Consider the following 25,423-nt stretch of genomic DNA (forward strand, 5'->3'; position numbering starts at 1 on the left):
AACATTTTGGGCAATAGCATTCTGGATATGCGAGAAGCTCTCACCCTGGGTAAATTACCTGCATGCTGTATAAAACTAAAAGGCCTGACAGTTTCCAATGCAAACCTGAGAGCAAATGATGCTTAAGTGAGTGGAATTCTGGTAATGGAGCAGTGTACGTATAATAGGACTGCCGAATTCACAATTAAAATATAGAAGTCTCATGACTTGACAGACGAGGATCAGCTTTCTTGGCACTCAGACAAAATATAGGGAATTATATTACAATAGAGTCTAGCCCAACATCGGCCTTTATACAACAGTGGGAAGACATAGTAATGGAGTGTGCCGACTTATGTTTAAACTATTGGTGATGGCAGACTCTGTTTTTAATAAAATAGAGAAGTGCTAGATCATTGTGGTTGTAACGGGTGAACCCCGACCGATTGCCAGGACAAGGCCCCCCATGTCACTCCTCCCTACTCTGGCTGCCGAAGACCACGGTCAGGGACAGGTGAATGGAGCATTGGTTGTGCATGCAGCTCCATCTAAAGTCTGCAGACAAAAACTGAGCACAGATTGCTCCAGATAGCAGGGATTATTGGCAGGTCCGCTCGGCTACACTACCAAACCTTTCACAGTCAACATCTAACAGTGTGAGTGTCTGTGTATATCCAGCCTACAAATCGAGAAATGTTTAGCAAAAGATTACATTTATCTCATACTGATCCTAAGATATATTCAGAATTCTGCAGGACTCGGAGCGGATATCACCCTGGCTGGGTCTATGTGTGCACAGAGCTTACACTGGTGAGCTCCATTGTGGGATGTACAGTCTTTACAGCAGGAGCAGTACATTATCAGTGCACATGCTAACTGCATTACATGGACTCCGCCAAGGTGCTAGTGAAGGGTCTGAATATTGGGACTGCAGCTCTGGGATACAATACAAGCATCGGGACAGCACAAAGAACTGGAATTACAGAATTGAGTCACAATATGTAAATAAAGCAAAACTAGATCCTGCACTAAGCAGAAAACGCTATCTCTTTGCTCAGAGAGATTTCTAAAGAGGTTTTCACGTTTTAAAGATATCCCCTATCCCATGAAAGGGCAATAACGTCCCAATCACTGGGGGGTTCAACTGTTGGAAACCCAACCAAACCCGCGAATTGCAGTGATGAAGAGTCCCAAGTGAATGAAGCAGTGGTTGATCATACGCATTGCCCCTCCATTCATTCTTGGATGCACGAATGACCACCGCGTCATTCATTTGAGCTCTTCAGAGGATTGGAGGGGTTCACAGCAGTTGGATCCGCAGTATCCTAGGACAACGAAAAACTTTCAAACTTGAGAATACCCCCTTAGCTACTGATCTAAAATAAAACGATGTGCGTTAATCGGATATTTACCCCCTTGATGCAGACTTGGGTTTCACGGTTACACTCGGTCAAGTTTTCTCGTGGCTCAGACGGAGGACATTGTGCAGAAACTCCATTGCAGGTTCCCATCTTCGCACAGTCTGATTCATCACGACACTTCTGAGCACTGTCTTTGAAGAAGCACGACGATGTACAGCAGGGACCCTGGCTGGGACTGAAACACATTAGGTGGATACTAAGTAGGATCCATAATAACCCAAGAGGACAAATAAAGTTTCTGTCTTTAAAGTAAAGGGTGACATATGAAGAAATTCAATAGAAAACGGGGGCTCAGTGGTTAACACAGCCTTGAAGCGATGGGATCTTGGGATCAAATCCCACCAAGGACGAGATCTGCTAGGATATGTTCATCAATAATATCTTACTAAATTCTATGCAATATGCTCATTTTCTTCAGCTCATAAACAGCTTTATTACAAAAAAAAATCCATATGTATGTACAGGAATCAAATAGGAAATTACGATTTGGCAATTGTGAAATGTATGTATGTGAGGTCAGTAAGGGATTTAGAAGAAATCGACAATTTAGTGAATTTTTCTTTTCCCGATCCCCTCTAGGCTTTAGAATGACGAAGTAATATCATTTATACTACATTGTTTGGAATAAAGAACATTTTTTGATTAAAATAAAAATTCATTTCACAACACAAAGCAATTAGAATGTGTATACTGAAAGAAGAATGTCATGCCTAACAATGGCCATCAGATGAGGGAGTGGGAGGACTTAATCATACTGACCGCTCAATGCCAATCTGCGGCTACAGTCCTCACAGAGAAACTGGGTTCACACTTTCCAAAGTTTACTACAAACACTGGTACCATCATACCTGCAGCGTTTTCCGGGTCGTAATTTACACTTCTTGTCTTCTGGCTGGTTGGCATCATAGCAGCAGTCATCTTTACACTGATCACTGTAGCCACAATCACATTCCTCTCCTTGCTCCACTAGCCCATTACCACAGATGGGCTGACCGGATTCTGGAACACACAACACCACGATACCCCAGGTCAGTATCAGTAAGGCCATGCCAAGCATTTATTGATTATTGTTTCTTTCATGTTCGGGAAATAAACACAACATGGTTCGTGACACCATATTTGGAGACCTGTAAGGTTTTTATTTGTGTGAGGGCTTGGTTTTTTTGCGTGGTCAGATGACATTTTTATTGATACTATTTTAAGATGCTTCCAATGTTTTGATCACCTTTTACTGCATTTATTAGGGAGGTATGGTGATAAAAAAAATAATCTAACCACCAAAATGATTTTTTTTTTCAGTTTATGGAATTAAGTTTGACAGGCATGACTTATGTATAAGGAGATTAATGTAATTTATCTCTCTACTTTTAATGAAAGGTAAAGTTGAGTGATTTGAATTTTTCTTAAAGCAGCAGTAAAACCTCATTCAAAAGTCTGTGCATCACAGGTAATTGAGGCTTTACACCAACTGAACATAGTGGACTCAGTATTCAGAGCACATCACGCGATCATTGCACTGCTGAGCGTCCAAGACAGCAGCAGTGAGCGCAGCAGTGAGCGCAGCAGTGAGCGCAGCAAGTGGGGGAGCCCGACATTGTACCACTAATGCCATGTTATCAATTTGTTCTTCTGACCAGACTTTTTCCAGCAGTGAGAACAGGTCGGCAGCCTGGCATAAGTACCGTATAATGTGAGGCTTCCTGATGTGTTCTCACTGTACTGCATTGCAGACCGCTCATATAGCTGTAAGTAGTGGTGATTGATGCAGCACAGCGCTGGGCTACAATAAAATAGCACCACGATCCCTCCACAGCTGTGAACTCTGCATGTTGGGGGAATTCACAGTCCATAGCTGATACAGTCACAGCATAGACGCTACCTGTCCATAATTACCATGGCCCAAGTCTAACTTACTTGTGGTGTGTAAGGGTCGTGTTCTCACACCTACCAGCAAATAAAACCAGTAACCCTAAACAAGTGCCAAAAAATTATATATATACACATACATACACATCAGAACAACAGCATAAGGGGGTACTTATGATTAGTAGCTTGTAACCTCTACGTGTTTCACCAAGTAGCAACACCAGAAAAAGATGACACAAGGTCATGGTTATAACTTTAGAAAAAACTTTATTAACGAAAACAAGCAAGTGTACGGAGGGAAATATGGCTACACAAAAAGGGTGTTATAAAGATGACAGGGGGGCACGTACCTAGGATGGCAGTACTTCGTAGTTACACCGTAATATTACCCATAAAAAATAATCAAAAATAAAGAAAGTAACCTTAAAAAAGAAACAAACATAAAGGAAAAGTAGGCAGAGTAATGCTATACGGTATTTAACTGCAATATTCCATATACAGACTGCAGTGGGACACAATAATGGTCATGATGGTATATGAAGTCATAATAATCGTCCTAACTAGCAGAGAATGGCAGTACTTCATAATTACACCGTAGCGTTACTCATAAAAAATAATCAAAAGTGTATAAAGTAACCTTAAAAAAGAAACAAACATAAAGAAAGATGGGTAGAATAGTACCATGCGGTATTTACATGCGGTATTCCATATGCAAAATACAATAGGGCACAATAATAGCCATAGTGGTATATGAGATCACAATAGTAGTCAAGGCTAGCAGCAAAGAAATAGTATAATAAATACACCACTTTAACAAAGTACCTTACCGCAAAAAAAGACTGACAATCCAAGGGACGTGCCTCCCGCCCCAACGCGCGTTTCGGTGCTCACACCTTCGTCAGGGGGCATTAATGGAGTGTGCACACAGGGTTTAAAAAGAAGGAACGACCCCGGAAATGAACGCGGACAAACCGGAAGTAGTCGCTCGGTACCATGGTTACCGAGCGACTACTTCCGGTTTGTCCGCGTTCATTTCCGGGGTCGTTCCTTCTTTTTAAACCCTGTGTGCACACTCCATTAATGCCCCCTGACGAAGGTGTGAGCACCGAAACGCGCGTTGGGGCGGGAGGCACGTCCCTTGGATTGTCAGTCTTTTTTTGCGGTAAGGTACTTTGTTAAAGTGGTGTATTTATTATACTATTTCTTTGCTGCTAGCCTTGACTACTATTGTGATCTCATATACCACTATGGCTATTATTGTGCCCTATTGTATTTTGCATATGGAATACCGCATGTAAATACCGCATGGTACTATTCTACCCATCTTTCTTTATGTTTGTTTCTTTTTTAAGGTTACTTTATACACTTTTAATTATTTTTTATGAGTAACGCTACGGTGTAATTATGAAGTACTGCCATTCTCTGCTAGTTAGGACGATTATTATGACTTCATATACCATCATGACCATTATTGTGTCCCACTGCAGTCTGTATATGGAATATTGCAGTTAAATACCGTATAGCATTATTCTGCCTACTTTTCCTTTATGTTTGTTTCTTTTTTAAGGTTACTTTCTTTATTTTTGATTATTTTTTATGGGTAATATTACGGTGTAACTACGAAGTACTGCCATCCTAGGTACGTGCCCCCCTGTCATCTTTATAACACCCTTTTTGTGTAGCCATATTTCCCTCCGTACACTTGCTTGTTATCCTTAATAAAGTTTTTTCTAAAGTTATAACCATGACCTTGTGTCATCTTTTTCTGGTGTTGCTATTTAACATATGATGATAGGTCATATAGTCCCTGGTACTAATGGTATTAATACCTGATTAATTATATGTAACCATGAGATGTCTCTATATGAGTTATTGTGTTTCACCAAGTGTGGATCATCAGGAGGAAAGAGGAGTTGAAGCTTAACTCAACTTATCTTACCCTCCTGATGAAGCTACTAGTCATAAGTACCCCCTTATGCTGCTGTTCTGATGTGTACCATGTATTACATGGATATATTGTTCATCACATAATTTACTCATTTTTACTGTTTTTCGCTTGCTCCCATATTGTCTCCATCGGATTTATTTCACCTGGGGGATACATGTACATTTATCCTAGTGACTCCCGGGGTCAGCCACCGTAAAGCGGGGGCACCATATCAGCTGTAAAGTAGGGTGCCAACCTCCGCTGGCAGGCAGGATTTCATTGGCAGGGAACAGCTTAGTGGGGTACTACCAGTCTATTATAAATCAGCCAATTTTAATCTTACTGATGCTGGTCAGTTCACTTGCCCATTTTAGCTCTCTGACACTTGCCTACCTATATCTTTGTGTCCAGTTGCTCTAGCATTTCTTCCCTTCACACCCAGTAATTTTGAGTGCATGAATGGTTCTCTATAATAGGGATATCTAGGGCATTTAAGAACAGCTGCAGAGGAACGGTGGAAGCCATCACTCACATATATATATATATTATATATTGGGCGCCAATCTCAGCTGATAGGCAGCTGCAGAGACGAGGGTATATATCAGAGCACGTTTTCATATATATGGTGTTTGTTGTTGTCTTTGTTCATTTAATCAATTATATTAAAAGTTATACCTTATATCATACTAGATGGTGGCCCGATTCTAACGCATCGGGTATTCTAGAATATGTATGTATGTATGTATGTATGTATGTATGTATGTATGTATGTATGTATGTATGTATGTATGTATATAGCAGCCACATAGTATATAGCACAGGCCACGTAGTATATAGGATCCATGTAGTATATAACAGACACATAGTACGTGTGCTATATACTATGTGGCTGCTATATACATACATATTGTAGAATACCCGATGCGTTAATACAGGCCACGCAGTATATAACAGTGGCCACGCAGTATATAACACAGCCCAAATAGTATATAACACAGCTCACTCCGTATATAGCAGCCACGCAGTATATAACACAGGTGACGTAGTATATAACAGGCCATGCAGTATATAACAGTAGCCACGTAATATATAGCACAGGCCACGCAGTACATAACACAGCCCACATAGTATCTAACACTGGCCAAGTAGTATATAGCAGCCCACGCGGTATGTAACGCAGCCCACGCGGTATATAACACTGGCCACGTAGTATATAGCAGCCACACTGTATATAACGCAGCCCACGCGCTATATAACACTGCCCAAGTAGTATTTAGCAGTGTGGGAACCATATCCGTGTTAAAAAAAAAAAAAAATAATTAAAACAAAAAATAGTTATGTACTCACCCCCTGGGATCCAGCGAAGCGGTCCCTATGCGCGCGGCTGCCGCCATCTTCCGTTCCCAGGATGCATTGCGAAATTATCCAGATGACTTAGCGGTCTCGCGAGACCGCTAAGTCTTCTGGGTAATTTCGCAAAGCATCTCTGGTAACGGAAGATGGCGGCCGGCGCGAGCGCATCATCGGACTACGGAGGGTGAGTATAGCAGGTTTTTTGTTTTTTTATTATTTTTAACATTAGATCTTTTTACTATTGACGCTGCATAGGCAGCGTCAATAGTAAAAAGTTGGGGACACACAGGGTTAATAGCAGCGGTAACGTTACCCGCGGCATAGCGCGGTACGTTACCGCTGGCATTAACCCTGTGTGAGCGGTGAGTGGAGGGTAGTATGCGGGTGCCGGGCACTGACTGCGGGGAGTATGGAGCGGGCGCCGGGCACCGACTGCAGGGGAGTAGGGGGAGGGACTAATCGGACTATGCCCGTCGCTGATTGGTCGCGGCAGCCATGACAGGCAGCTGGCGAGACCAATCAGCGATGCGGGATTTCCGTGACGGAAGTTGCAGACAGAAAGACGAAAGTACCCCTTAGACAATTATATATATATATATATATATATATATATATATATATATATATATATATATATATATATATCTATTTCACGGGGTTCCCCATGTTAGCCATATATTAATAGATAGATATAGATAGATAGATATATATCTCAAATATATAACAGAAGAGAGTACATACCAACAAAACAAAAATTCCTTTTCTTCTCCAAGACCTGACTAATATTACGGACACTGCAAATCGAGAATTTGTTGTTATTAAGCTTGTCCCCTGACGTGGCTCTGGCATACATGATAAAGTTACCATTCTCCTTAAATCCCACATTCTTAGACTCTCCTGGTGTGCATTCAGAGCCAGAATCATGCTGTGGGGGAACAGACAACATGTAAGATCCTTAATAAGACATTTTTTTCTTTTTTTTGTTATTATATCAAACTTTAAAGAAAAACACTTTTACAGAAAAATATCATACAAATGTGCCATGATCATGACATTCAAATAAAATGTAGAAGTTCCAGGATCCTTAATTACTGAGCAAAACTATTATCTTCCAAAAGGTAACACAAAGTAAGCAAAACTATGAAAGGATTAAATGACGGAAAAGTCTAGAGGAGGTAAAATAAAGTGAGTGGTGAAGGTTTCTGTGTATAGATGAAGAGACATGTATTTTAAGTAAAAAAAAAAAAAGTTGCATATGAAGTCATGTATTTTTATACTTCTATACCGTACAGTCCTAGTCCTGGTGGCTTCTTGTACATATGCGTCAATGCTAATGAAATACACTGCTTAAAAAAATAAAGGGAACACAAACACCACAATGTAACTGAGAAAGCAGGTACGTGAAACGCGCATCAGCAGGACGTCAAACGCGCAAGGAGGGCTTCAGTGGTCCGGACATATGATGGGTAAGCAACGGATATAAGCAGCAGCAGCACATGAATTCCCTGTGCATGGTGTACGGTCTAATCACTAGGGCTCAGCACTGACTGACACCTCTTCCTATGACTGTCGGAATTTTGGTAACTTTACCATATGCTCTCCCATGTCGTGTTGGACCCTCATCCTCCCCTTGCCTTTTTCCATGTCTCTTCTGTATAATTTGATGTTTTTATACAGTTTGTAATTAACCCCTTAGTGACAGAGCCAATTTTTTAAAATCTGACCAATGTTACTTTATGTTGTAAAAACTCTGGAACGCTTCTGCAAATTCCAGTGATTTTGAGATTATTTTTTCGTGACACATTATAGTTGAGGATAATGGTAAATTTAGGTCGATATGTTTTGTGTTTATTTATAAAAAAAATATCAGAAATGTGAGAAAAAAGTTAAAAAATTAGCAATTTTGAGACTTTGAATGAGTATCCCTTTAATCCAGATGGTCATACCACAGCAAAACATTAAGAAATAACATTTCCCTCATGTCAGCTTTACATCAGCACCATTTGTAGAATGTTATTTTATTTTGTTAGCATTTTAGGAGATTTAAAAATGTAGCAGTAATTTTTTATTTTTTCACGGAAATTTACAAAATTTGTTTTTTTAGGGACCTATCCATGTTTGAAGTGACTTTAGGGGTCCCATATATTGGGAAATCCCCCACATTTATACCATTTTAAAAACAGTACCCCCTGACATATTGAAAACTGCAGTCAGGTAGTTTATTAACCCTTCAGGTGATGTTCAGGAATTAATGCAAAGCGGCATGACAAATGAAAATGTGTATTTTTACCACCTAAATGCCTCTAACTTCTGAACAGGTTACAACAGCCATCAGACTCTAAAGCCGCTGTTTGGCCATGAACTGCTATGGCAAACATCAGGACATCACAATCATGATCTGAGGGTGCCGATTGGGATAAAGAGGAAGCCCCCACACTCTGTTAACCATTTATATGATGTAGTCACTATTGACAGCAGCATCTAAGGGGTTAAACAGATTTGGACGGTGCAAACACTGATCGTGGCTGATGCAGAAAGTTGTCAGCGATAGTGTACAGCCGACAGCTGCTGGATTGTCACCTGTGTGGCGATGCTATTCTCTATTATCTCAGGTCAGTTAAAAGACGTATTGGTGGTCATTAAGGGGTTAATCATGCTTTTTAAATGCTAGAAACTTTGAATACATTTTGCCTTTTACATTACAGTGTGGTGGTTTATGCTTACTCTATTCTCTTTTTGTGACGTAATGCTTATGGGAGTACTCCACCACTCCAAGTTTTCCTCTTTACACGTGGGGAGAAAAGTACATGCTGCTTTTCAGACACGTTCTCAGCATGGTCACTAAATTTGAGATATATGAAAATTGTTTTAGTCACTAACATTCACGTGTCTGCTCAAATGGTCAGAAAAGCCTGACTGCCATTAGGTACCGAGATGAGCTTCTCAGATACCTTGTGAGACCATATGTAGGTGCACTGAGCCCTGGGCGTCTTCTGATGCATGACAATGCTAGGCCTCACGTTGCTGACGTGTGTCAGCAGCTCCTGCATGATGAAGGCTATGGACTGGCCTGGCAGTTCCCCAGAGCTAAATCCAATAGAGCACATCTGGGACATCATGTCTTGTTCCATCCACCAACACAACATTGCACCACAGACGGTCCAGGATTTGACTGATGCTTTAATCCAGATCTGAGAGGAGATCCCTCAGGAGAACATCTGACGCCTCATTAGGAGCATGCCCAGGCATTGTAGGGAGGTCATACAGGCACGTGGAGGCCACACACACACACACTACTGAGCATCATTTCCTTGTCTTGAGGCATTTTCACTGAAGCTGGATCAGCCTGTAATTTGATTTTCCACTTTGATTTTGAGCATCATTCCAAATCCAGACCTCCATGGGATATTCATTTTGATTTTACATTGATTATTTTTTTTAGGTTTTATTGTTCTCTACGCATTGCACTATGTAATGAAGAAAGATTTGCAACTGGAATATTTATTTCAGTGATATCTAGGATGTGGGATTTTAGTGTTCCCTTTATTTTTTTGAGCAGTGTATATTATGGTGACTATATGACCAGAAACAAAGCTTAAGAAGAGATCTCTGGCTGTGATTGCCCACATTCACAGCAGACACAGAAGCATTCTTTGTTCATGGATGAGAAAATGTTTTTGCCTTCTTTAAATGGTAGGTTTTTGCAACACAATGCATGTGCCAAATAAGTCAATGACAGTGTAGCCAACCCAGCAAAATGATGTAGATATTCAGTAAGGTGTATTAGGAAGGTCTTGGCTCACGGCACATAATACTGAAATAATGCACTGAAACTGTAACTACAGAATGTGCATGCATTAGTAATGGCTTCTTGTGCAAACACAAAAAAAAAACCTCGATTACTGGTGCTGCTTCATAGCTTTAAAGCAGTCACATGGATGCTGAATACAATTAGTTGCCATCTTCCATTACATATTTAGTGTCAGATCATCAAGGTTTTCACTAGGAATATGAAACACTAGATGGTGGCCCGATTCTAACGCATCGAGTATTCTAGAATATGCATGTCCACCTAGTATATTGCACAGCCCACGTGGTATATTGCCCAGCCACGTGGTATATTGCCCAGCCACGTGGTATATTGCCCAGCCACATAGTATATTGCCCAGCCACATAGTATATTGCCCAGTCACGTAGTATACAGCACAGAGCCACGTAGTATACAGCACAGACACGTAGTATACAGCACAGACACGTAGTATACTGCCCAGTCACATAGTATACTGCCCAGTCACATAGTATACTGCCCAGTCACATAGTATACTGCCCAGTCACATAGTATATTGGCCAGTCACATAGTATATTGGCCAGTCACATAGTATATTGGCCAGTCACATAGTATATTGGCCAGTCACATAGTATATTGGCCAGTCACATAGTATATTGGCCAGTCACATAGTATATTGGCCAGTCACATAGTATATTGGCCAGTCACATAGTATATTGGCCAGTCACGTAGTATGCACCGTATCCCTGTTAAAAAAAAAAAAAAAAAAAAAAAGAATTAAAATTAAAAATAGTTACATACTCACCCTCCGTTGGCCCCCGGATCGGAGCGGCCGGTTAACGATGCTCCTCGAGCGCTCAGGTCTGAAGAGTGCATTGCGGTCTCACGAGATGATGACGTAGCGGTCTCGCTAGACCGCACGTCATCATCTCGCGAGACCCCAATGCATGGAGCGGTCACCGGGGCGTCGCGAAGAGCGTCGGTAACCAGCCGCTTCGATCCGGGGGCCAACGGAGGGTGAATATGTAACCATTTTTTTTTATTATTATTTTTAACATTAGATCTTTTTACTATTCATGCTGCATAGGCAGCATGAATAGTAAAAATTTGGTCACACATGGTTAATAGCAGCGTTAACCGAGTGCGTTACACTGCGGTCAACGCTGCCATTAACCCTGTGTGAGCGCTGACTGGAGGAGAGTACGGAGCGGGCATTGACTGCGGGGAGGAAGGAGCGGCCATTTTTCCGCCAGACTGTGCCCGTCGCTGATTGGTCGTGGCTGTTTTGCCATGACCAATCAGCGACTTGGATTTCCATGACAGACAGAGGCCGCGACCAATGAATATCCGTGACAGACAGACAGACGGAAGTGACCCTTAGACAATTATATATATAGATGTCATACGTCTTGATCAGACCGATTTCTGATATCAATGTGTGCATACTGGATGTTCTTACAGCACCATAGGGATTAATAGTACTGCAAATTGGGTTCAGTAGAACAGCAGAGGGTCTTGGTAATGCATCCTTAAAACAGACAGTTTAAGGCTGTAGAGATGGGGTTACACCACCCTACCCGTAGCATTAAACAACCGCCGATCAGTTACTTGTTTGCTGATTGGCAATAGTTTTTCACCTTGTTTAGACAGGCAGGTCACAATTAATAGGAGCCCTGAACAAACAGGACTAGATCTTTCCATACACATAGGCTGCCAGTGTGTTTGTGCACCGAAAATTAGCAAAAACTCACCAAGAATGCATTGTGGAACTTAACCCTAAGCAAACCAAAAGATCATTTCACCCAAGGAAGGTTTTGCTTGTTTATCGGGTGATCAGCAGCCTGTTTTTAATGCCCATCTATTAGAAGTAGAGATGGGCGAAGCCCTGCATGTTTGGGTCAGGCTGAACAGTTAAAAAATAAAAAATAAAATTGGGTTCGAGTACCAGAACGGTACCCGAACCCGGACCCCAATCATTTGCATATAAATGAATAGACATGGCCCCTTACCAGCCTGAGAAAACCAGCCCCCAGCGGTCTGCTTTAGCTTGGCTGGTAGTCCAAAACGGTAGGAATCCCACGCCATTATTTAAGTTGATTTATTTAAATAAGCAAAAAAAAAACACGATGTGGGGACCCTTCAATTCTTGATAACCAGCCTTGCTAACGCTGACAGCTGAAATTTGCAGCCCGCGGCTGTCAGTTTTGCCTGGCTGGTTTTCAAAAATATTTATTTAGAGCGCAGGCTGAAGAATACTCCCATCAGCCGACACCTGCTCTTGCTGTTATTAGCAGCAACAGGGTTAGGCTAATGGGACTAGTAGTCCCAGCAGCCGACATCGGTGGCAGGAGATAAAGTTTTTACCTCTGGTCAGGTCATAGCTGCGGGCTCACGGGTTGTGTCATTTCACAGCATGGGAATCGCAGCTCTCTGTCCTGTGGTATGGATTTTACCGACTACCAGAGGTAGTGTTTGTTATGCCATGCACATGACAGTGTGAGAAACACCCGATGTTCGGGGTGCTGAGCCGAATAGTAACACGGACTAACTGGTGAAGTCAGTGTTCGAAGTCCATGCTCGAACAGTAGGGTGTTCGGTACGGACCCCAAACTTTACTGTTCGGGTTTTCCATCTCTAATCAGGAGTATAACCTTTCAATACAGCAGTCTGAATGAAATATGATGGTGGAGTCGAATGGAGCACATAAAATCAAGATAAATAAACTTACAGTAGTGTTGAGCATTCCGATACTGCAAGTATCGGGTATCGGCCGATATTTGCTGTATCGGAATTTCCGATACCGAGATCCGATACTTTTGTGGTATCGGGTATCGCAACAACATTAATGTAATAATATGTAAAAGACAGAATTAAAATAAAAAATATTGCTATACTCACCTGTCCGACGCAGCCTGGACCTCAGCGAGGGAACCGGCAGCGTTGTTTGTTTAAAATTCGCGCTTTTACTTGGTTACGTGAAGTCCCGGCTTATGATTGGTCACGGCGCCATGTTGCCGGGACGCGGACCAATCACAGCAAGCCGTGACGAAATTACGTCACGGCTTGCTGTGATTGGTCCGCGTCCCGGCAACATGGCCGCCCTGACCAATCACAAGCCGGGACTTCACGTAACCAAGTAAAAGCGCGAATTTTAAACAAACAACGCTGCCGGTTCCCTCGCTGAGGTCCAGGCTGCGTCGGACAGGTGAGTATAGCAATATTTTTTATTTTAATTCTTTATTTTACACATTTATATGGATCCCAGGGTCTGAAGGAGAGTTTCCTCTCCTTCAGACCCTGGGAACCATCAGGAATACCGTCCGATACTTGAGTCCCATTGACTTGTATTGGTATCGGGTATCGGATTGGATCCGATACTTTGCCGGTATCGGCCGATACTTTCCGATACCGATACTTTCAAGTATCGGACGGTATCGCTCAACACTAACTTACAGTAGAGAAAAGCAATTAAAAAATACAGAATATTCCATTTTGGTATCACCAAGTCCAAGTAAAATGCTTTAATGGGAACCTGTCACCCCCAAAATCGCAGGTGAGGTAAGCCCACCGGCATCAGGGGCTTGTCTACAGCATTCTGGAATGCTGTAGATAAGCCCCCGATGTATCATAAAAGATGAGAAAAAAACCTTAGATTATACTCACCCAGGGGCGGTCCTGCTGCTGGTCCGGGTCCGGCGCCTCCCATCTTCTTACAATGACGTCCTCTTCTGGTCTTCACACTGCGGCTCCTGCGCAGGCGTACTGTATCTGTCCTGTTGAGGGCAGAGCAAAGTACTGCAGTGCGCAGGCGTGGGGCTCTCTGACCTTTCCCGGCGCCTGCGCACTGCAGTACTTTGCTCTGCCCTCAACAGGACAGATACAGTACGCCTGCGCAGGAGCCGCAGTGTGAAGACCAGAAGAGGACGTCATCTGATGAAGATTGGAGGCGCCGGACCCCGACCAGCAGCGGGACCGCCTCTGGGTGAGTATAATCTAACGTCTTTTTCTCATCTTTTATGATGCACCGGGGGCTTATCTGCAGCATTCCAGAATGCTGTAGATAAGCCCCTGATGCCGGTGGGCTTACCTCACCCGCGATTTTGGGGGTGACAGATTCCCTTTAACATGCCAATTTGGTTAAAAAAAATATATATATTGCAGACTTACTGGAGAGCCAAAGTTATGTCCCACTTCATGTGCAAATGTGATATGAGAGACTTTGGGAGGAACATGGGAGCCATAATTTTGTACAGTAATGATTCCAGTGTTTAAGGATTTTTTCTTCCCATCCGAGTAGAGTTTACTCTTTTCACATATCCCACCGGAGCTTCCTGAAAGTAAAACATTAGTAACAATTTACTATACACTTCAACCACCAAAGTAATGTCAGTAATAGAACAGCGCAAGTACTAGAGATAAGTTGAACATATTCCTAATTTTTGTTAAATATGCTCCTATTAAAGCAAGTTACCCATTGGAGTCAAGTTAAATCTGATTTTTATGTTAAATGCAAGTTGCGATAACATTTCACATGCAAATGTGAGATCTGAAGTTGTAAATGAGCAGTAGATGATACTTGTACCATATTAGAACCGATCAGAGGAAAATGCTAAAATAAAAAATGCATAACATGTGGCATAAAAAAAGTCACTTAAAACCAGTACAGAAACATAGTCTTTAATTACGCTAATCATGCCATAAAAATGATAAAACGGTGTAATACATTCCCTGAAGGATTTTTTTTTTCCTACTAAGAGAAACCTTTCCAATATTTGCATGCCAAGGTCAAAGTGCGGCTCTTGCCATGGAGGACCTGGCCTCTCCTTGTATTGCAAAGTCAGCCTTTCATGACAAGGATTGTAATAAATGACTAAGGGTGTGTGTACACGGTAAGTATTCATGGCAGAAAGTTCTGCACCCAAAACGCATCTCTTGGCAGGAAAATCGATGCATAAAATACATGCGCTTTTTGCATTCGTTTTTGATCAGTTTTTTCCCCTATTGATTTGAATAGGGAAAATGTGTAAAAACCACTGAAAAGAATTGACAGTCTACAAGAACAAAATAAGCATTGTATGCACGAGACTTCAGAAATCTCATTCATTTGGCTGGTACTGTAAACTGAAGCGTTTTGGTGCAGAAATCGCTGCTGAAAATACTTAACGCGTTTCTCGTTCATGGCGTGTGTGCCTAGGCGTAGTTTCGTAAGGGGATCATAATCAAATTGTGGTTATCGGAAATGGGGGTATGAGTGGTAGCAATGGGGTGAATTAGTGAAAGGCCTCTCAGTCAACCACTAAAATGCAACAGTTGCCAATTATTGACATCTAAAAACGTCCGGGATCGGATTATCTTTGATGAAAGAACGTCTCCACCATGAATGATCAAACATCTTGTGCCCATGAAATCACAATAATGAAAATGTAGGTATCTCGGCAGGAACAACACTTGCTCCCGATAACATACATGTCTGTCATTTTGTAAGGCACTGAGAGTGACTGCTGTATATCGGGGGAGACCGTTCACAACACAAGCCTGGGCAGGTATCATGCATGATTCCACCCAAAATCCTATACGACCCCTTTAAAGGTGCACTTACACATCCATGTGAATTGATTTATGAATGAAATAACCCAGATAGCCACTGAGATTTCTATCGCTCAGTCACAGAAGCCGCACATCTGCAGATACTTCTCCTTCCTCTCTAGGTTTGGTAGTCAGATCAGCACCATTTTCTTATCATTTGGACAAAAGGTTATGTTATATTCCACAATCAGCTGTGAAATGAGCGTCGATCGACAATCTAAGCAGTGCATTATTGTGACAATTGTGTAGTATCTTTCCTCCTCTTACAGCGTACTGACGACAGACGATCATTTTTCGCCATAAAAGACACGAAGAACACTAAATTAGGAACCCTGATATGACAGCCCCCAGCAGTACGAGAGCTGCAAATATCAATAGTCCACCTTCAGTTTTCATTCATTTTACTTAAAGCAGCTACATTTTATATATATATATATATATATATATATATATATATATATATATATATATATATATATATATATATATATATATATATATATATATATATATAAAGTCTCCAAAGCATGGAGGACGAAGTATATACCGCGAACAATACAGCACTTTACTGCCGTACCCTTAGGCACATTTCTGCAAGAACCTTTGAATAAATAGCTGGAGATCCGCTCCAAATGCTTGTGAATAGAAAGCAGGGATAAGAATTCAGGAGGATAAAGCACGCCATTTAGACGGCAGCCGTCACATGCCTGTACCATACTGTACCAGCGCGCGCTACGAGTGGGAAGTCGGGAAACAGAACTGGCATTGTTCAGGAGCCATGTCTCAGTGGGGCTGCAGAGAACAGCAGCCCCTGCTGTGAGACCACACCTGTCCTAACATATCTACGGGAGGAAGCATTTGGCACTAGGATGTCTTCTATTGCTCTTATTGTCTTGTCTAGTAGTAATTTTTTTTATCCTTGGCATTTAGAATAGGGTTTTAATGCAGTGGACACCTTTAAGTGTGGCATGTTTTGTACAGATTATTATGTCAGGTTTTTCAGCAAAAAAAAGTTATTGATGGAATGTAGCACACAACATGTAAAAACTCCAAGAAGCAACAACGGGGAAAAAAAACGGCACATCTGAGGTTTTAGGCCATGTTCACACTTTGCGGTGTGCTCTGCGGGTTTATCCCGCAGCGGAATTGATAAATCTGCAGGGCAAAACCGCTGCGGTTATCCCTGCAGATTTATCGCGGTTTGTTCCGCGGTTTCCGCTGCGGGATTACTCCTGTACTATTGATGCTGCATATGCAGCAATATGCAGCATCAATAGTAATGGTAAAAATAATTAAAATTGGTTATACTCACCCTCTGATGTCCGGATCTCCTCGGCGCTGCACTCGGCGGTCCGATTCCAAAGCTGCTGTGCCGAGAAGGACCTTCGTGACGTCACAGTCATGTGACCGCGGCGTCATCACGGTCATGTGACCGCGACGTCACGGCAGGTCCTGCTCGCACAGCAAACCGAAGACCGGCCGGGCCGCGTGTAGCGCTGAGAGGTGAGTATAGCATCATTTTTTATTTTAATTCTTTTTTTTTTTACACTATTCATGCTTCCCAGGGCCTGGAGGAGAGTCTCCTCTCCTCCACCCCGGGTAGCAACCGCGCATTATCCGCTTACTTCCCGCAAAGTGGGCACAGCCCCATGCGGGAAGTAAGCGGATCAATGCATTCCTATGGGTGCAGAATCGCAGCGATTCTGCACAAAGAAGTGACATGCTGCGGGTTTTAAACCGCTGCGTTTCTGCGCGGTTTTTCCCGCAGCATGTGCACTGCGGTTTGCGGTTTCCATAGGGTTTACATGTTAATGGAAACGCTATGGAAACTGCTGCGGACCCGCAGCATCAAAATCGCCGCGGATCCGCGGTAAAAACCGCGAAGTGTGAACATGGCCTTAAGATTCTCCATTCTGCTATGGATTACACTTTTTTGTGTTGAGAAGGAGCAGTGCGTACGTTTGCATGAAAATCCACATATTCCGTTTGCCATATTGCCGTTTTTCCTTCTTTGAAATAAGGGTATAATCCAGCTTTGGTCTAGCGCTAGATGCCGGGATAAGGCACAGAAACATAAGAAGGAAGATTCTGCCTTATGCAAAGACATATATGTCACTATAGCCCTTGGCAGAACAGGACACAAGGCAGCAGTGAAATCAGACCTCATGATCACAGGGAGCGCCCCTTTAACACAGAGTAAGAACAAAATAAGGAACAAGAAAGAGTCAACTATTCATCTCAGCTTCATTTATTCATAAGCAAAAACTGAGAAAATGTATAGAGTACCTGATGGGGCTCCAACCCATGCAAGCCCTAGGACACCATCATCAAAATCTCTGTCTGTGAACACATAGGCCAGGCAATAATCGTCATGGTTCTGCTCAGAGTTCAGCTCCAAGAACTTCTCAACTCCAATATTTGGAAATCGGAAAGGATTGGAGGGATCTCTTTCATCGGTTGTAGTGTTGATCTGCAAGAAAAAAAACACAATTACAATTACTGAATCTTCTGCCGCCAATTTACAAGTAAACAAAAAAAAAAAAAAAAAAAGACGTAAACGATAGATGAGGAATTGGACTGAATAATTATGAGGAATGAAAGCTCTTCTCAAAATTAAAGGGAACCATCAGAGCTTTCCCTATTTAACTGATGCCAGAGCGGTGTCAAAATGTGTGCATTCAATGAAAAGCAGCAAGAAGAACAAGAAGCTAGACCTCATCATGGCGCTCCGCTCTGCAGTGAGTCATCTAGGTGGAGCTTCAATAAACAGTCATGGTTGTAAGTAGCGTTCCTGCTGGAATCATGCGGCCTGCTTATTGTGACCCCAAGGGGGGGGGGGGGGGTGTGAGTGTCATAAAAAAGACATGAGGAACAGCGGACTTATATACAGGTGCAACACCAATTATTGCCCTGACTATTCCAGCACCAAGCAGATTGCTGTATGGCAGGGCTTGTCTGTAATATAATATCATTTTCCTGCTTCAAGGTCAAATTGTACATTCAAAAATGGGCAAGTTTATTAAAAAAAATAAAAATAAATAAAAATACACCCTACTGGTTCTTTTTAATGCCAGTCAGGTCTGGCCTAATGCTCATCAAATAGATAAATGGCTGCACTCAATAGTACAAGTCAGAAAAAATAGTACATAGCAAGTAATGGTAAACTGACTGAACAGAGAACTAGTCTGGACTGGTAACCAAAAAAGACTTACATAGCAAATAGATCAATGGCTGCACTCAACTGTACTGTACTAAAGCAAGGGAATGTGCGATACATGAAATGTGAATACCTTCATGGCTTGTGAAATCTATGAAAAAACACGAGATATTTTTTCTGGCTGGAACGCCCCGCCCTTCACCATGCTGTGATTTTAATTACTACCAAACACAGTTGGTTCTGACCTTCCTATAAATGCAGGCTTTACCATGTTATTAGCCATAGGTAAGTGTTCACACTAGGCAGTCAGGTCAGGGACCCATCTGATCCATGAGATTACCTTGATGTTGGTGGATTTTGTGCTAAGCATCTTGTGTATTTTCATAGATTTCACAAGCCATTATGCTACTCACATTTCATGTATCACACATTCCCTTGCTTTAGTACAGTTGAGTGTTGCCATCGACCTATTTGCTATGTACCGTAAGTTGTTTTTGGTTATGCACCAGTCCAGACTAGTTCTCTGTTCAGTCAGTTTACCATTACTTCCAATGCTCATCAAGTCTCTTATGCTACTCGATGATCACGTGATACCTTTATTGTCAAATGTGCAGAAGTGGCAACAGATCCGTCACTAAATTTCACAATACAAACTTCATACATTATTAAATAGAATGTCTTAAAGGTAACCTGTCAGCGGATTTTGCCGCTATAAGATGCGGCCACTGCCTTTCAGGGCTTATCTACAGCAGGCGATGGGAAAGGTCAGAGAGGCCCGGCGCCTGCGCACTGCCAGCTACTTTCAAAACAGCGCTGAGGAGGAGGCGGCGCCCGGCGCCAAGAAGATGTGAGTGACAGCTGTGTGGCGTCTAAAGCAGGGGGGAAACGCCGGCCTCCTTGACTGAAGACCAGGTATTTCTGACAAATTATGAAACTGATTATTTCTCTAGTTACAGCACCCAGAACTAAAAGAGCCACCTTATCAGAATGCAGCATTACTGCTGCACAAGGTGGTTCTTTTAGTTTGAAACGACTGGGGGGGGGGGGGTGACAGGTTCCCTTTAAGGCTAGTGTCACATATCCGGTTTCTCTTCATCTGAGTAAAAAACAGTCCGATTATGCTAATCAGAGTGTGATTAGAAAAAAAAAAGTATCTCCATCTTCTTTATTATGTCAGTCCACGAAAATTGGACTGCACTCAGATGTAATCTGAGTGCGGTTTGACTTTTTCATGGGCTCGTAGACTTGAATGGATGAGTAATAGTGATGAGCGAGTGTACTCGTTTCTCAGGTTTTCCTGAGCACGCTCGCGTGACCTCCGAGTATTTATGACTGCTTGGAGATTTAGTTTTCATCCCAGCAGCTGAATGATTTACAGTTACTAGCCAGGATGAGTACATGTGGGGGTTGCCTGGTTGCTAGGGAATCCCCACATGTAATCAAACTGTCTAGTAACTGTAAATGATTCAGCTGCCACAATCAATGAAAACTAAATCTCCGAGCAGTCAGAAATACTCAGAGGTCACCCGAGCATGCTGAGGAAAACCCGAGTAATGAGTACACTCGCTCATCACTAGTGAGTAACATTTGATTTCCGGTGGCAAATCATGTATGCTGCGATTTTGAACATGTGCACAGCCATATAGAATAACATGGGGACGATGGATATCTGTCAAAACCACAGATGGCACTTGTCTGATTTAAATAGTCATGTGTACGAGCCCTAATATTAAGCGACAAAACTTTCAAGAAGAATTATACAGTTATTCTACAGTACGGTTTCAAAGAAAGTACACCAGTCTCATCAGGCATGAGATCTATATAATTAAAAATGTATACACTTCACATTTTGAATCTTGTGATAGAGCCATGTTTAGTTTGGAACGAAGAAGATCTTCGCTAACTCTCATAAGGGTGATAATCAGTCACATGGTCTTACACAACTCAAAAATTCACTTGCTTGGGTTAATAATGCTCATGGCTTTCAGCACTAATAATTTTCCAGTGCAAGAAACTTCAAGATCAAACATTGATTTAAAGGCAATATGTGGGTATACTCTGGGGTATGTGCACACATCTTTTTATTATGGATTTTGCCCACCAGGAACCCACCTGAAAAATTGCTCAATAAATGTTAAGAATGAATAGATGCACTGAAATATCGAAAAGACATTGCTATGTGTTCATTCCTTTTCCGCTTCCTTTAACAGCTTCAGGCTGTGAAAGCCATGACGCGACTAAAAGTAACGACCGATAAAATCTTCTGGTGGTTTCGATTACAAAAATGACACAAAAGATGACAAAGAATGCGAGTCCGGAAAACCACGTGAAGAGTCTTCCTATATCAAAAGCTCAGTGTCTGTAAGATGCCGTGTGTATTTGTATCTTTAGGAGGTGGAGGACACAGACACCTGAAGGCATCTGCCACTTCTTTATGGCTGCTCCGATTAGTCTAGTGCAAAACACAAGTCTGCTGGATGAAGACAAACATGAGCAAATGTTCATACACAAAATTGTGGACAACACGCCTAAAAGATTCCACCAGTATGAAAATATCAGTGAAACCAGTGGTGTAAAGTACCGTACATGAAAGTGGGAAATACTCACCCGAATACGCTTCACCATGAAGCTAATGTTTCGAATCCCCATGAAATCTGTTGATTGATAAATTGTATCAATTGCTTTCACATGGCTGGATATCTGCAAAATGGGAAACAAATATTGTATTCATTTTACACAATTAAATGGCAAAAGCATAGCGGCTTAGGAAGAAAAAAAAGACGGTAAAGCTCGTAGAGTTGAAATATTTACAAACATGTATAGCAAAGATTAGATTGGGAGAAAGTCACATCTTGCAGCCTTTGGAGAAAAAAGAAAAAATAAATAGAATTTCTAATTAACACAGACATCTACATGGAACTTTAAGGGACAATTTGTGGGTAGGTTTTCCTCTTTATTCTACTTCTTTGCTTTGATCTTATTTTGTTACACATTGCAAATAAGACTAAAGTCTCAGAAGCTGAGCCATGTACACGACTTTGTATAAGTAGCCACACCAGACTCTATTGCAGACATGTTTCGGGCGGTTTCCCCCTCCTCAGTGTAATGCAGGAGATTAGACTTGGCTAGGTGAGAGGCACCAAACCGGGCGTCTAAGGTAGAATAGAATGCCAAAATGGCGTAAGGAGACTTTTGGTCTGATGTTTTACAGTCGTCTGCCAAAGATGGTCCTAATCAAGAGGAAATTACCGTAACTCTTAGTCCTCTGCAGTGTAAGACAGACCAGTTCACGATCAATAAGAAAATGCTGCGCACAAGGATGAATACAACTATATTTCCTCTTATTTTTAGATTCAGTGTGCCTTTGAGAAAAACAAATAGGAATATTTCCCACTAACTGCGGGGTCAGTGGGTATCTACAGTACTATGCATATCCCGCAGTAGTCTATAGACTGAGTTATGATCTCCCGTGAGCACAATGGAATTTTCACATTAGTCAATGGCTGGGAAATATCATTGAGGGAATGTTAAGGTTTGGCCCTTCTGAATTAATCTGACTGTTGCAGTCTCTTTTGGGATACCACAAATACACACAACGTATCTTCAGAAAGACCTAGGCTTTGAAAACATTATTTGGCAGAAGCCTGATCTTTCCCAAGGAAAGACTAACATGGTTAAGCATCACTGAAACCCTTCAGGGTCTAAAAGGATATTTGTCCCACATATAAGTTGCCCCCTCTAAATCCATGGTAAAGCGCGGAGTCGGTTCAGGCAATACTGAAGAGGAGGATCCATGAGGCTGAAAAGGACTTAATGTTCTACGTTCCTTTACAAGATCCATCCTCGCTTTACGGCTGCCACTTTGAATTTAGCGTTAAGTGTTAGGATGAAGCATAACAGTATTATTTTATGAGACTTTCACCCTAAGGACTTCCAATCCGAAATGTTCCTGAGACTTTTCTACATTTCCATTGTGTGGCTGGAAGGAGACATGATGAATTCAACACACAGAGCGAAGAAAGAAGAAAGGACAAAACGGAAATTCACACTTTCCAATACAAATTACCAGTGAGGAGCGAAGCACTGGACTGAGCCTACCGTCCATTACGGTAATGATATCTCCGGAGACCCAGGCTGCAGCCGGATGATAATGTGTGCAGAAACACTAAGGCCATGTGCACACGTTCAGGATTTTTAGCGTTTTTTTCGCGTTTTTGCGCTATAAAAACGTGATAAAAACGCGAAAAAAACGCTTACATATGCCTCCTATTATTTACAAGGTATTCCGCATTTTTTGTGCAAATGTTGCGATTTTTTTCCGCGAAAAAATCGCATAGCGGAAAAAAAAGCAACATGTTCATTAAAAATGCGGAATTGCAGGGATTCCGCACACCTAGGAGTCCATTGATCTGCTTACTTCCTGCACGGGGCTGTGCCCACCATGCGGGAAGTAAGCAGATTATGTGCGGTTGGTACCCAGGGTGGAGGAGAGGAGACTCTCCTCCACGCACTGGGCACCATATAAGTGGTCAAAAAATAAGAAATAAAATAAAAAATAGTCCTATACTCACCCTCGATGTCCCGCGCAGTGTTCCCGCCTCACCGCTGCACGCTGCCGTTCGGTTCCTGTAGCTGATGTGCGGCGAAGGACCTTGCCGATGACGTCACTGTCCTGTGATTGGTCGTGAGCGGTCATGTGACCGCTCACGTGACCGTGACGTCACGGAAGGCCCTGTGCGCACAGACCAGCTATAGGAAGACGAACGGACGCCGCTGATGAGATGTCTGGGTGAGTATAAGCATTTTTTTATTTTTTTTATTATTTTTAAACATTCTATCTTTTACTATAGATGCTGCATAAGCTGCATCTATAGTAAAAAGTTGGTCACACTTGTCAAACAGTATGTTTGACAAGTGTGACCAACCTGTGAGTCAGTTTTCCAAGCGATGCTACAGATCGCTTGGAAAACTTTAGCATTCTGCAAGCTAATTACGCTTGCAGAATGCTAAAAAAACGCGAAAAAAACGGAAAAAAAACGCAAAAAAAAAAATGCGGATTTCTTGCAGAAAATTTCCGGTTTTCTTCAGGAAATTTCTGCAAGAAATCCTGAACGTGTGCACATACCCTAAGGGTCGGAGACATTACAACTTTCTGCACTTGTGGAGAGAGTCGGATCAGGGGAACACAAGACAAGAAGAAAAGGAAGATTAAAAAGAGGTAAAAAAAATATCCTATCTAGGGTAAGGAGGATACAAAGGATGGGAACAAGGTGTCGGATTCGCCAGTGAAGCCTGGCAACTGTCTAATTCTAGGAGATAAGATACTCCAGATAAAGACGCCAGTCAATGAAACTTTATACACAGCACAAGGAGAAAAGCAGCTTTTATTATCCTTGTGTTTTCTCTTCAGTCAGCAAAGTCGTTTCTAATTTACACTATACCAAAAATCCTCCCAATTCTGTAAAGTACCAGAGTGTATTTATTTACTAGTGAAAACATTTTGCATAGGAGAAAATTAGGGGCTTCTGAGAACTGTACAGTATCTAGCTTTTCTGGAAGACTAGAAAGTGGGCCGTGTTCGTAGCACATGAAAGGGAATCAGGTTCAGATATGTAATCTGAGGACAGCAGGATATAGGGGTTAAAACACTGAATTCAACTTTGTGGCACTTATCAAGCTGTGTGCTGTTTACTTACAGTGAAGGTTTTATCACTAGGACATTATCATTACTTAGACTAGCTGGCAGGAGCTTGCTAGTCCAACTCTGCCCCCTCCTGTGATAAGCAGCTCACCATCAATAAACTATGAACACAAAAAGCAGTGGTCTGGGCAGGATTAGCTTTTTCAGCTCTGCTACATGTAGCTTCTAAATAAACTGACTGTCACAATTGCTGCTAAGTTATATATCACTGGATTCAGGGTCTCTTTGCCAACATCAGGCTGCTCTCAGATGAAGTAGCAAAAACCTGCTGACAGACTCCCATTAATGGCCTCAGATTGGCATATACGGCAGAAAAAGCTCTCGACGCATACCTCCGTCAGATATGGAGAACATTCACAATACATGCAAATAATAAAGAAACTCAGTATTATGCAAAAATGAACCCGAATCAAATCACTACTTATCCAGATACATATATTAGACAAATCAATCTTCCCAGAGCATTGCTAACAGTAGATTATAAAAAGGAAAAACACACTACACCATAGTCATGTAGAATATGAGGTTCATATGTCCCCAGATAGCATTTTATCTGCTTAATTTTTACAAAACTCCAATTTGCTTTTTATTGCTATGTTGCCACATGCAGATACACATAATGAAAATTCCCAATACCGTCTCATTA

General features: G+C 41.9%; 1 protein-coding gene across 1 annotated transcript in view; it reads right to left on the bottom strand.

Annotated features, from left to right (window-relative positions):
- ADAM10 (ADAM metallopeptidase domain 10) overlaps positions 1–25,423 on the bottom strand; it is a 232,388-nt gene that overhangs the window by 13,905 nt on the left and 193,060 nt on the right. Inside the window, exons 7-12 of the mRNA XM_077263832.1 lie at positions 21,684–21,776; positions 18,206–18,389; positions 14,501–14,664; positions 7,288–7,471; positions 2,249–2,399; positions 1,392–1,575 (exon numbers count right to left, since the gene is read on the bottom strand). Coding sequence (XP_077119947.1) covers positions 1,392–1,575; positions 2,249–2,399; positions 7,288–7,471; positions 14,501–14,664; positions 18,206–18,389; positions 21,684–21,776 — 960 coding nt within the window. The remainder of the gene's footprint in view (positions 1–1,391; positions 1,576–2,248; positions 2,400–7,287; positions 7,472–14,500; positions 14,665–18,205; positions 18,390–21,683; positions 21,777–25,423) is intronic.

The sequence above is a fragment of the Ranitomeya variabilis genome, chromosome 5 (assembly GCF_051348905.1).
Source record: "Ranitomeya variabilis isolate aRanVar5 chromosome 5, aRanVar5.hap1, whole genome shotgun sequence".
Classification (NCBI taxonomy): domain Eukaryota; kingdom Metazoa; phylum Chordata; class Amphibia; order Anura; family Dendrobatidae; genus Ranitomeya; species Ranitomeya variabilis.